We start from the raw sequence: 13,160 nt of genomic DNA on the forward strand, positions 1-13,160 counted from the left end.
AATTACAGCATTTAACACAGAATTAAATTGATATAAATAAAAGTAATTACAATAATTACTGCTACTGTGGTGCAATTATATTACTAATTGTGCCCTCTCAAATGATGATCACCCTGACTTGCATTTCTGGTATCAGCTATGTCTTTGTATACTTTTTTCACCCATTCAGAGAGGAAAAAAAAAAAGAAGAAAGTCTCTCCCTCAGACACAGCATTTAATCACCTTCCAGCAATCTAAACAAACTGTCCTGTCCTGACCTGTTTTAGTACAGATGTTCAAGAGACAGAGGATAGATACAGCTGGGGAAAAAGCAGAATTTGTGCTCGTGGGGTTCCTTCTGCTACATAGTTATTGGTTAAAACTCATAGAATCACAGAAACATCCAGGTTGGAAAAGCCCCTCAGGATCACCAAGTCCAACTTATAATCCTACTCTAGAAGATTCACCTTAAACAATATCCCTAAGCACCACATCCAAACGACCCTTAAACTCACCCAGGGTCAGTGACTCAACCACCTCCCTGGGCAGCTCATTCCAGCGTCTGACCACTCTCTCTGTGAAAAATGTTTTCCTAATGTCCAATCTAAACCTCCCCAGTCGCAGCTTGAGGTCATTCCCCCTTGTTCTGCCTCCAATTACCTGTGAGAAGAGACCAGCACCAGTCTCTGCACAATGTCCCTTCAGGTAGTTGCAGGTAGCAATGAGGTCACAGTATCACAGTATCATCAGGGTTGGAAGAGACCTCACAGATCATCAAGTCCAACCCTTTACCACAGAGCTCAAGGCTAGACCATGGCACCAAGTGCCACGTCCAATCCTGCCTTGAACAGCTCTACTCTGACATTTCTAATTCCTAGAAATGCCATCGTTTTTAAGTCTCTCATAAACTGCAAACTGAGATGGAGTTTCACCCTGAAGATCCAAAAGGAAAATGTTTCTCAGCATCCCAGTTTCAGCACATTCCCTGAATCTGCTTGGCTGGGAACTTTGCACATATTTTATACACACCAATATGGTTACAGCTCCAACTGTTGCTCTAATATCTATGTTGTATCTAAATCACAGGGCAAGTATACTCTGGAGAGCAAACCACAGGCCCAAGTACACCAGCTGCCTAAAGCAAAGTTCCAGATCCACCCATGCTTGCAAGCTGCTTTCCTTCCAGTGAAAGTGACTGGACACAGAAAATAACAAAGACTCACAGAACCATAGAATCAACCAGGTTGGAAGAGACCTCCAAGATCAGCCAGGCCAACCTAGCACCCAGCCCTGTCCAATCAACCAGACCATGGCACTAAATGCCTCAGCCAGGCTTTGCTTGAACACCTCCAGGGATGGTGACTCCACCACCTCCCTGGGCAGCCCATTCCAATGCCAATCACTCTCTCTGGCAACAACTTCCTCCTAACATCCAGCCTAGACCTCCCCTGGCACAACTTGAGACTGTGTCCCCTTGTTCTGTTGCTGATTGTCTGGGAGAGGAGACCAACCCCCACCTGGCTACAGCCTCCCTTCAGGTAGTTGTGGACAGCAATGAGGTCACTCCTGAGCCTCCTCTTCTGCAGGCCAAACACCCCAGCTCCCTCAGTCTCTCCTCATAGGAAGGTTGCTACCTACCTAGGTCTCATCTCAACATGGTGTCAAGATGTATCTGGACAGCCATCCAGCTACCAGCTAAGAAGTACTCATAAGGTTGCACTGATGAGATCTGCCTCACAAACAGACACCTCTCTGTTGTGTTTTCTCCATGAGCTTTCTCCTCAGTATGGCTAAGCAGCCTAGGAAATAGGGCTTTAGACAAGAAGGCTGCAACCCATTAAGTAAATAAAAAGTCTTCAACAGATGAATTACATGGTGTAGAAAGTCTGTTGGATCAGAATTACACTATGGTGCTGTAAGTACCATAGATTCGTGGATTTTATAGAATGGTTTGGGGTGGAAAGGACCTTAAAAATCATTGAGGTCCAACCCCAGCCTGCCATGGGCTGTGACACTTCTCACTAGACCAGGTCCCATCCAACTGGCCTTGAACAGCTCGGGGGGTAGGACATCCATGACCTCCTGGGGAACCTGCTCCAATGTCTCACCACCAACTGTAATAACTTCTTCCTAATATAAATTTTCAGATAAGGTGTAAAATACAGGCTCTGCTCACTGTGACTACTGTCAGCCTTTGGAAAGTTAGCTTTACCCTCAGTCAACAAGCCTGAGTTCCTCCTGTCATCCTTTTTAAGTGCTTTGGGGAACTGCTCATATGATTTCGTAGCTGCATTCTACACATCTCACTCTGAAAAGAAAAAAAGAAGAATATGTTAAACTGAAGAGTGAGGGTGTTGGTCTATAGGCAGCTTTCATCCCAAATGCATTACAATATAGCTGTGACAGAAACCTGTAGTGCAGTAAGTTCCAGTACCACAAACATTCAAGATAGAAAATCCTGTGCCTGATACTTAGGATGCAAATATATCATCCTATGGCCTCATGGAGGTACACTGTCAGTATCAGAAAAAAGACACTGTCATTTCATAACAGAACACTCACAGTATCACCAAGGTGGGAAGAGACCTCACAGATCATCAAGTCCAGCCCTTTACCACAGAGCTCAAGGCTAGACCATGGCACCAAGTGCCACGTCCAATCCTGCCTTGAACAGCCCCAGGGACGGCGACTCCACCACCTCCCCGGGCAGCCCATTCCAGTGTCCAATGACTCTCTCAGGGAAGAACTTTCTCCTCACCTCCAGACTAAATTTCCCCTGGCACAGCCTGAGGCTGTGTCCTCTTGTTCTGGTGCTGGCCACCTGAGAGAAGAGAGCAACCTCCTCCTGGCCACAACCTCCCCTCAGGTAGTTGTAGACAGCAATAAGGTCTCCCCTGAGCCTCCTCTTCTCCAGGCTAAACAATCCCAGCTCCCTCACCCTCTCCCTCTTATTAGGGCTGGCTGCCTTATTATATGGTTGTCCTCTTTCCTGCACATATGCTCCATGAACGCATACTGTTCTGTTTATGTGGGCTGGTAGAGATCCCTCTCAATACAACACTTCATTGTGTGGCACAGACATAACCTATTCGATATGTCAGCCGAGGAGTCACACACAGGCTAAGTCCAACAGTACCACATCTGTTCCTAAGCTCACAACACAATCTTGGCAGAAGGTATCTTCAAAGACATGCATTTTCAAGCATGAAATATGGTGACTATGGTCATAGTTACACATCATTTCTATGCCTCCTGAAGCATAGAAGAAACTTGTTACTTTGGTGAACAAGGCTCTTTGCTGTTATCAAAGGAAGCCATTCATTTAAGCAGCTAAGTGATTTGTCATTAGGGTAAGACAAGCAACCATAGATTTAGCTATGACTGGAAAAGCACTGAAAAAGCAAAAAGGGAGAAGTACTTTTTTAAGCACTGATTTTTTTAAGAGAACTTTATATACCTCATCTAATTACTTAGCAATTCAGTAGAAGCTGGAGCTTTGATTTCACTAACATACCACTGAGGTGAAAAATAACTAAATCTCTACTGGGTGGAGGACACTTTTCTCTGTTGGCACAGAGAAACATGCTTTTGAAAACAGGAATGTTAATCACAACAGGAGATTTATTCATTTATTTTTTCACTTGGGTCTGCTGATTGTAAAAGGAAATTTCAAATCACACCATAACTTATTTCTAAGGAACACTTAACCTACTGCAAATCACTACCAACACAACACTTTTACAACCTAAAGAGGATCTGTATTATCTTACAAATAGCTTATTCAAATGGTTGAGCTTCCTGTACACTAAAAATTAGAGAGGAGGAGAGACATTAGGGTGTTCTGTAATAAACTTCACAAAAAATCTAGTTCTCATTACATGAAAATCTGAGAAATAATATTGCGGTCTTCTTGGTGTTACACTCAAGTGTGATTCTCTCAAAGATAAAAGAAATGTTCTAAAAGCATTTTCATTACTACTAAGTCACTTCAGTGCAAATCATTGCAAGGAGAGGTTGCCCAGGGAGTCCCCACCCCAGCAGGTATCACCAAGGTTGGAAGAGACCTCACAGATCATCAAGTCCAACCCTTTACCACGGAGCTCAAAGCTAGACCATGGCACCAAGTGCCACGTCCAATCCTGCCTTGAACAGCTCCAGGGACGGCGACTCCACCACCTCCCCGGGCAGCCCATTCCAGTGTCCAATGACTCTCTCAGGGAAGAACTTTCTCCTCACCTCCAGCCTAAATCTCCCCTGGCACAGCTTGAGGCTGTGTCCTCTTGTTCTGGTGCTGGCCACCTGAGAGAAGAGAGCAACCTCCTCCTGGCCACAACCTCCCCTCAGGTAGTTGTAGACAGCAATAAGGTCTCCCCTGAGCCTCCTCTTCTCCAGGCTAACCAATCCCAGCTCCCTCAGCCTCTCCTCGTAGGGCTGTGCTCAAGGCCTCTCCCCAGCCTCGTCGCCCTTCTCTGGACACGCTCAAGCATCTCAATGTCCCTCCTAAACTGGGGGGCCCAGAACTGAACACAGCACTCAAGGTGTGGTCTAACCAGTACAGAGTACAGGGGCAGAATGACCTCCCTGCTCCTGCTGACCACACCATTCCTGATGCAGGCCAGGATGCCACTGGCTCTCTTGGCCACCTGGGCACACTGCTGGCTCATGTTCAGGTGGGTATCAATCAGCACCCCCAGATCCCTCTCTGTCTGGCTGCTCTCAGCCACTCTGACCCCAGCCTGTATCTCTGCATGGGGTTGTTGTGGGCAAAGTGCAGCACCCGGTTTTTAAGGCCAGGCTGGAAGGGGCTCGTAGCAACCTGATTTAGTGTGAGGTATCCCTGCCCATGCAGGGGGGTTGGAACTGGATGACCTTTGAGGTCCCTTCCTGACCTGACAATTCTGAGATTATGTGATTGTGTGACAAAAGCACACAAATTAGTGACACAGCAATTAAATTTTTGTCTTAAGAAACAACTTGGAAATGATTTGCCATTCTCTAGGCAGCACTTTGCTGCATACTTACTGTGAGACAGAAACTATTAGCTTTCACCTGTGGCTTGGAAAAACTGGATCTTACTGCAGTTTCTGTAACCTGCAAGCCAGTGTAGTGGTTTGGGTGTTCCCCCCTCCACACACACACTTTGGAAATCACCCAGACTAGACTCAGCCAGCTCTCGAAATTGAATGAAGCTTATATTTACAGCTAGCACAATATACAAGCAGATATTTACAGTATATACAGTTATAGACAGAAACATATAAGCTAAAAGGTAATACAGAAACACAACTCCCCTCCCAGAAACCTGAGTCCCCAGGAGGGGCTCCCAACCACCCTTCCACCTTCTCCCACCCCTCTCAACCTTACCCCAGTCCCAAGGAAGAATGGAGGTTTGGCCAGGGGGTTTTGAAGCAAAGTGAATTAATCAGAGAGGCAGCAGAGAAGCTAGGGAGAGAAATGCAGCCCAGAGCTCCCAAACAGAAGAAGTGCCTTATCTATGTTTGGACTCTTGTTTTTATACATCTCAGCAAGCCTGAAGTAGAAGTGAAGCAGACATCACCATTGTTTTCTCTTTCACAGCCTGTGATCTAATCCTTCTCACCAAAACATTCTAGCTAGGCTCAAACTAGCACAAAAAGATAGCTAACCAACACAGACAAAAGGGTCACGTTCTACTCCTAACCTCATTTCTTGCCTTCTTCAGTATAGCTATTCTATGGTTTTGACTGCCCTTATCAGTAAGTGATGCTATTTACCCAGACCCTCTTTCAGTGGACAATTTGAGATTTAGATCTGAAATGAATACTGAAGAGCTCAACCTCAAGTTATCACAGCAACTTAATATGCATTGGATTTTATAGTGGCAATCGTGATAGAAACCTTTTCTATTCAAAACTCACAGAACAATGTCATTAAGAACAGGAGTAAGGGTGGTTCATTATGTTGAGGGTGAGCTGGTTTTTAACAGTAAGTAAAAATAAGTCCTTTTTTTTTTCCCCCCTCTAAAACACACTAAGATTGCAAGTTAAAATATCAAGGTAGGCAGTAATCAGTAAGAAAGTAGCAACTATCCATGGAAGTAATCAAGATAAGAAATAAACAGTATTGGTGGTCCTTTCCAATCATAGTCATTCATAGTGATTAAGGGTTGGGCTGAGGGAGCAAGGACTTGTCAGTATGAAACTAATGATTGGGTTTGATGATCTTGAAGTTCTTTTCCAATCTAAGAAATTCTGTGATTCTGTGACTAGAATTAAACTGAGTGAAATCACTGAAAGTGTTTGCTCATCTATGTCAGATTTTCAGCTATCTTGTTTGTGCTTCAGAGAAACAAAATAGTTCAGAGAATCTGTTTCTGAGCTTGGTCTAAAGAAGCAGTTCTCAAAGAGGTTTACTTAGCAGCTTTGGTAAATAAATAACAAATATTCTATCAAATTAGTTTTACTTTATACTCTTTCTTTGCAAGTGACCTGTATGAAGAATTAGAGCACAGCACTCCTGATCTGTCTTTAGGTGCATCCTGGTTTATTCTCTTCTACAGAACAGCGACACTCAAAAGAATTCCCTTCTGACTTATGCTGACACATCAGTCTCCTTAACTTCTACAGGAAGGGGAAAAAGCAGGTGGAACCTTGAGCACTGTGGAGTCCTCCATGTCATTATTACAAGATGCTATTACCTCCATCAATGAGTCTCCATGCAAGGACTGTAAACAACAACCACCTGACAGAACAGCTCTTTTGAGTGTGGTGCAGATATTCACATCCCTCTTTGGATACTGCAGTCTCCTGTGCTCTGGGGTTTGATTTTCTTTTTAACTTAGCCTTCTATCTTGAAGAATGTAACAATCCTTACTTAAAGACATTTGTTCTCAAGGGTCAGGAAGAGTTCTTTCTCTAAGGAAAATAAAAGTTTGGATGCTATGAATCCTTCCTACTGCTTTCACCCAGAACAGCAGTTAACAGCTCCATTATGGATAAGTTCATTATCTCCTAAATTTCCAAGCTATCCATAAATTCCCTGCCATTCACTCCCTGTACAGTTTAGCATTTTACCTATTTTTTTCCCAAACCTGAAGAGCAAAGATGATCACAATTTGCATTACAAACCATGTCAATACATTTTTTTCTCCAAAAACATTGTCCTAAGTTCTTAAAATCTATTGGGTACAAATGTAGTAGGGATTAAGCCCCCAAAAGACAATGTGACATTATCTTTGACAGGTGCCTCACATCTGCTGCTAGCAGACATGGCTTGCTCTCTAGTTTTCAGTTTAGCAACCTTTGTCAGCTTGTCACACCTGTGCACTGTGCATTGAACTGTAAGATAGAGAGAGGAGCTGCTTCTCAAATCTTGAGAGTGGCAACTTGTGCATCAAGTATTTTACAAGCTGATAAGGCAGCTACAGCATTCCTGGAAACTTTGGGATACTATAGTGAGAAAAAAAACAACAAACCAAACTTCCATATGTGAAATGGTTTGCTGGCATCTACCAGAATAACTGCCTGCAGAAAAATCACAGAATGGGCTGGAAGGGACCTCCAAAAGTCCTCTAATCCAACCCCCTCCACTGTCAGTAGGGACGTCCTCAACTACATCAGGCTGCCCAGAGCCCTGTTGTGCCTCATCTTGAATATCTCCAGGGAAGGGGCCTCAACCACCTCCCTGGGCAACCTGTTCCAGTGTTCCACAACCCTCACAGTGAAGAACCTGTTTCTAACATCCATCTGTGTCTGCTCTTCTCTAGTTTGAAGCCATTGCTCCTGGTCCTATCACAACAGGCCTTTCTAAACAGTCTCTCTCCATGCTTCTTTTAGGCTCCCTTCAGGTACTGGCAGGTTGCTATTATGTCTCCCCAGAGCCTCCTCTCTTCCAGGCTGAACAGCCTCAGCTCCCTCAGCCTGTCCTCCCCACAGCAGAGATGCTCCAAACCCCTGATCATTTTGGTGGCCCTCCTTTGGACCCACTCCAAGAGGTCCATGTCCTTCCTATATTGAGGGCTCTGAACCTGGACACAATACTCCAGGTGAGGTCTCAACAGAGCAGAGCAAAGTGGCAGAATCACTTCTCTGCATCTGCTGGCAGCACATCTTTTGATTCTGCTAGGATGTGAAAGCCCCTCTTTCCCAAATGTACATCTGAAAAAAAACAAGCACTTCTAGAGACAATTTTCTCTCAGTCTTCTTTATCTCTAGTCAAAAATCTATTGAGGATTTCTGAAACATCTTGATCATTTTGAGAGGAGGAGGCTCAGGGGTGACCTCATTGCTCTCTACAACTACCTGAAGGGAGGCTGTAGCCAGGTGGGGGTTGGTCTCTTCTCCCAGGCAACCAGCAACAGAACAAGGGGACACAGTCTCAAGTTGTGCCAGGGGAAGTATAGGCTGGATGTTATGAGGAAGTTGTTGCCAGAGAGAGTGATTGGCATTGGAATGGGCTGCCCAGGGAGGTAGTGGAGTCAGTGTCCCTGGAGGTGTTCAAGCAAACCCTGGGTGAAGCACTCGGTGCATGGTCTAGTTGACTGGGTAGGGCTGGGTGCTAGGTTGGGCTGGCTGAGCTCGGAGGTCATGAATCACATCACACAAAAAAAATACAAGAGGAAACTTTACAACTGTGATCTATTTATGGCAGTATACTGTCTAACACTGCACTGCTAACACAAGGCATCTTCCTAAATTTGTTAGAGAATGTCTGTTTCTTAGAGAAAAAACAGTATTAGGTGTGTGATAATTCGCCCTAAGGAAATAAGTAACACAAAAGCATTTAAAAGTCCTCTGAATTTGCATGGCAACCTTTGAAAAGAAGGCCAAAGAGAAGGTAGAATATAAGCTGAAGGGTTACACTGGCATTCATATGAAAATCATCCCCTCAGGTAAGTCCCAGACTTTTGTGAGTAACTTAACTGCAGTCCTACTTGTCAGAAAACTTTTCCTTTTTTGAGTGTTTGTATCACACAGTATCACAGTATTATCAGGGTTGGAAGAGACCTCACAGATCATCAAGTCCAACCCTTTACCACAGAGCTCAAGGCTAGACCATGGCACCAAGTGCCATATCCAATCCTGCCTTGAACAGCCCCAGGGACGGCGACTCCACCACCTCCCTGGGCAGCCCATTCCAGTGTCCAATGACTCTCTCAGGGAAGAACTTTCTCCTCACCTCCAGCCTAAATCTCCCCTGGCATAGCTTGAGGCTGTGTCCTCTTGTTCTGGTGCTGGCCACCTGAGAGAAGAGAGCAACCTCCTCCTGGCCACAACCACCCCTCAGGTAGTTGTAGACAGCAATAAGATCTCCCCTGAGCCTCCTCTTCTCCAGGCTAAACAATCCCAGCTCCCTCAGCCTCTCCTCGTAGGGCTGTGCTTAAGGCCTCTCACCAGCCTCATTGCCCTTCTCTGGACACGCTTCAAGCATCTTGCTTCCTCCTCCCTGGATGTATCAGGACAATCTATGAAATCCTAGCAGTGCTAGAATTGAAAGAGATGTATTTTATATGTACCAGACAAACATAATAGCAAAGATTACACAGACAAACCAGTTCATACAGAAATCAGCAAGCTTTCTTACCTACGAAATATTTCACTAGCAGAAAAGGCAATTTGGTTTATGAGTAAAGCACTGCTCTGAAAATCAGACTCTGTTCCATCTCCAGTCTGCTCTGTGGTCTAAAAGTAGGTTATTTCAGTGACTCATTTGTTTCAGTTTTTCCCCCTTTAGGAGAAAACAAAAAAGCAAGTTTCCCTTACAAAAGTTTGGCTTTAAAGGCAAAAAGTGCCATGAAGATGTATTATTACAGCGATGTGGCAAACTAGGAATGGTGAAATGGTTTGAAAAAGTCAGAGACCATCCACAGTAAATTAGAATACATTCTTGTCATGCACAAGAGTAGCATTCACAAGCAGCTTATACCCAAATGTGGTGGTTTGGGTCCCCCACTTTGGAAATCACCCAGACTAGACTCAGCCAGCTCTCGAAATTGAATGAAGCTTATATTTACAGCTAGCACAATATACAAGCAGATATTTACAGTATATACAGTTATAGACAGAAATGTACAAGGGAAAAGGTAATACAGAAACACAACTCCCCTCCCAGAAACCTGAGTCCCCAGGAGGGGCTCCCAACCACCCTTCCACTTTCTCCCACCCCTCTACCTTACCCCAGATGTTGCCTTGTGCCCCAATGAAGAATGGAGGGTCAGCCAGGTGGGTTAAGAAGCAGGTGGATTAATCAGAGAGACGGAGGGTGAGGTTAGAGAGAAATGCAGCTCAAAGCCCAGGCTGTGCCTGAAACTGCCTTATCTATGTTTATACTCTTATTCTTATCCATCTCAGCAAGCCTATGAGTGAAATAGACATCATCATTGTTTCTCTTTCACAGCCTGTGATCTAATTCTTCTCACCAAAACATTCTAGCTAGCTTCAAAGTAGCACACCAAAGAATCAACAAAATTATTAAAGGATTAAAGCAAAGAAAGCAGAATGAGTGGATTCTTCTTCACATAAAGTAACTTATATAAATGGTTTTTTCTATGCAGAAAATAACATAGATTACTGTGATGGTTTGGGTGTTCCCCATCCCCCCCACACACTTTAGAAATCACCCAGACTAGACTCAGCCAGCTCTGGAAAGATGAATGAAGCTTATATTTACAGTTAGCACAATATACAAGCAGATATTTACAGTATATGCGGTTATAGACAGAAATAGACAAGGGAAAAGGTAATACAGAAACACAACTCCCCTCCCAGAAACCTGAGTCCCCAGGAGGGGCTCTCAACCACCCCTTCACCTTCCCCCTACCCCTCTCAACCTTACCCTAGTCCCAGGGAAGAATGGAAGTTCGGCCAGAGGTTCAGCAAGCAAAGTGAGTTAGCCCAAAATAGAGGGTGAGGTTAGAGAGATGCAGCTCAGCCAGCAGCCCCAGCGAGAGTGATTATCGAATGCTTTTATTTCTTGTTCCTGTAGTTCTCAGCAAGACTGTGAGTGAAGTAGACATCACCATTGGTTTCCTTCCCCAGCCTGTAATCTAGTTCTTCTTCCCAAAACATTCTAGCCTGCTTCAAACTAGCACAATTGCTATCATCACATTTGCTAATTTATAATGTGTATTTTAAAATAAGTACCACATACAACTCCTGTGCAGTTTAGCCTTTAGGCTTTCAGCAGCCAGTCACCTAGACACCAGACAACTAGAGTCAACCAGACACCTAGAGAAGTTACTTTTTCTAATGCAATTGCAGATCACATACAAATAAGACACAAAAATAAATACTTTACCTGATATTGAGATATTTTAATAGATAAAGATTTGTCCCTTCCTACTAATGGGAAATATGTCAAGAAGCGGTGTCCTCTTTGATGATGTAAAACTTGCCTGAAATTCAATTTTAAAAAGTCACTTAGTAAAGAATAATCCTAGAATCAACCAGGTTGGAAGAGACCTCCAAGATCATCCAGTCCAACCTGTCACCCAGCCCTAGCCGATCAACTAGATCATGGCACTAATCATAGAATCAACCAGGTTGGAAGAGACCTCCAAGGTCATCCAGTCCAACCTAGCACCTAGCCCTATCCAGTCAACCAGACCATGGCACTAAGTGCCTCATCCAGTCTTTTCTTGAACACCTCCAGGGACCACGACTCCACCGCCTCCCTGGGCAGCCCATTCCAATGGCAAATCACTCTCTCTTCCTTCAAAGGTGAGTGGCAGCTCAAATGGAATGTGGTTTATGAATCTCCTTGTACACATCTTACAACACCAAAGTAGCTGAATCATTTATTTCAGAAGAACTCACACACATAAGCACATGCAACAGATTGTGATAAGAGTTGGTATATTTTAATATCACTTACTTTTAACCCACCTGCACACAAGCAAATTAGTCAAATTACAACCAAAAAAATAAAAGCAGCACTGATTTCAGCACTTTTCCCCCAAAAACTAACAGCAAATCTTAAAAAAAAACTCACCAAAACAATTAATGCAAAATACTGTATTTTTTTTTAAAGGGATATTTATGGAACTGAAGTATAAAACATTCCTTTCATAAAGCACAAAACACTTAAACTTTTTAAACTCCTGAATGTTTCCAAACTCTTATGGCGTTGATAAACTGACATAAATTTAACACAGATTCCTTCTGATTCAAAAAAAAAAGTGGTTCTCAAAAAATAAATCAACATTTCCCTAGTGCACTTATAAAGAGAAAAGATCAAAAGTAGTAACTGCTATCTTTCCTTCCAGTGTTAATTAGTAATTAAAAATCTTAGCCTCATTAGTACCTACTGAAATAGTTTGGTTTTGTTTTTTTCTGGAAGGGGGGAAGGGGATGTTACACAGACAGATCCTGCAACAGAAGTCATGAAAACGAACCAGTTTTGGACCTGCTGCATGCCTTCATCACAGTTAAAAGAGAATATGAGATGGCATTATTTTCTTTTCATTAAGCATCTTCCTTCAAGAGCTCAGCTTTCATTTGGTCTTAGGTTGCATGTAGTTGCATACACTGCCTAATTCTATTGGCCAAGTAACAGCCTCTCTCTCTGGCAGTTCAGATCATTTTAAGTAGAAATAAAAACACTAAATTAGTTCTTTGGCACAGTACAAAAGTTGCCAGCTCCTACTGTTTGGATTTACCGCAAGTAAGTCTTGCAAGTCTTAAAGAAGAATTCCCTGTACTTGGAGCAAGGAGGATGGGACTTGTCACTGTTTCAAAACAAAGTAGATGACATTGAACAGCTTTTTATGGATGAAGTGTCTTCCATCTGTAATTGATTTGATGTCTTCAGCACTGACTCGGTCTCCCCTCGCATTTTCAGAGCTCAATATTCCCTGCATACAAGGTAATCAGCAGTATGGCCGTAAATCCCGTTAGTAAGCCAGCGTTCTGAATCAGGAAGAATGTGAGATCCACTTTTCTTCCTGTCACTTTCTCTCGTAGCATATCATTCATCTCTGGGAACTGAAAAAAGGCATTTGTTAGGTAAGCATTGCCACCTCGTGGCAGCCTGCATAACCTGAGGCGTTGAGAACAGAAGCATATTCCTGCTTTGAACTAACAGGGGGTAGAGGCAGCCACAAGAACAGGTCACCCTAATTATCCCCAGAAAACACTTCAGCAAGGATGCTAAAATTAAATGCTGGTTTGGGGTTTTCTTTTGTGTTATTTTATTTTATTTTTCCT

At 43.5% G+C, this 13,160-nt stretch overlaps 1 protein-coding gene across 4 annotated transcripts in view; it reads right to left on the bottom strand.

Moving 5' to 3' along the window:
• The window catches only part of SLC39A8 (solute carrier family 39 member 8), a 93,514-nt gene that overhangs the window by 54,234 nt on the left and 26,120 nt on the right, over positions 1–13,160 (bottom strand). Inside the window, exon 8 of one of the 4 annotated variants that reach the window (XM_064148407.1) lies at positions 11,259–11,350. The exons of 2 other annotated variants lie outside the window; for them this stretch is intronic. In XM_064148407.1, coding sequence (XP_064004477.1) covers positions 11,270–11,350 — 81 coding nt within the window. In that variant the 3' untranslated portion in view covers positions 11,259–11,269. Of the gene's footprint in view, positions 1–11,258; positions 11,351–11,726; positions 12,939–13,160 lie in introns of those variants that run through there. One more of the 4 variants, XM_064148405.1, reaches the window with a different exon arrangement.

The sequence above is a fragment of the Pogoniulus pusillus genome, chromosome 9, assembly GCF_015220805.1.
Source record: "Pogoniulus pusillus isolate bPogPus1 chromosome 9, bPogPus1.pri, whole genome shotgun sequence".
Taxonomy (NCBI): domain Eukaryota; kingdom Metazoa; phylum Chordata; class Aves; order Piciformes; family Lybiidae; genus Pogoniulus; species Pogoniulus pusillus.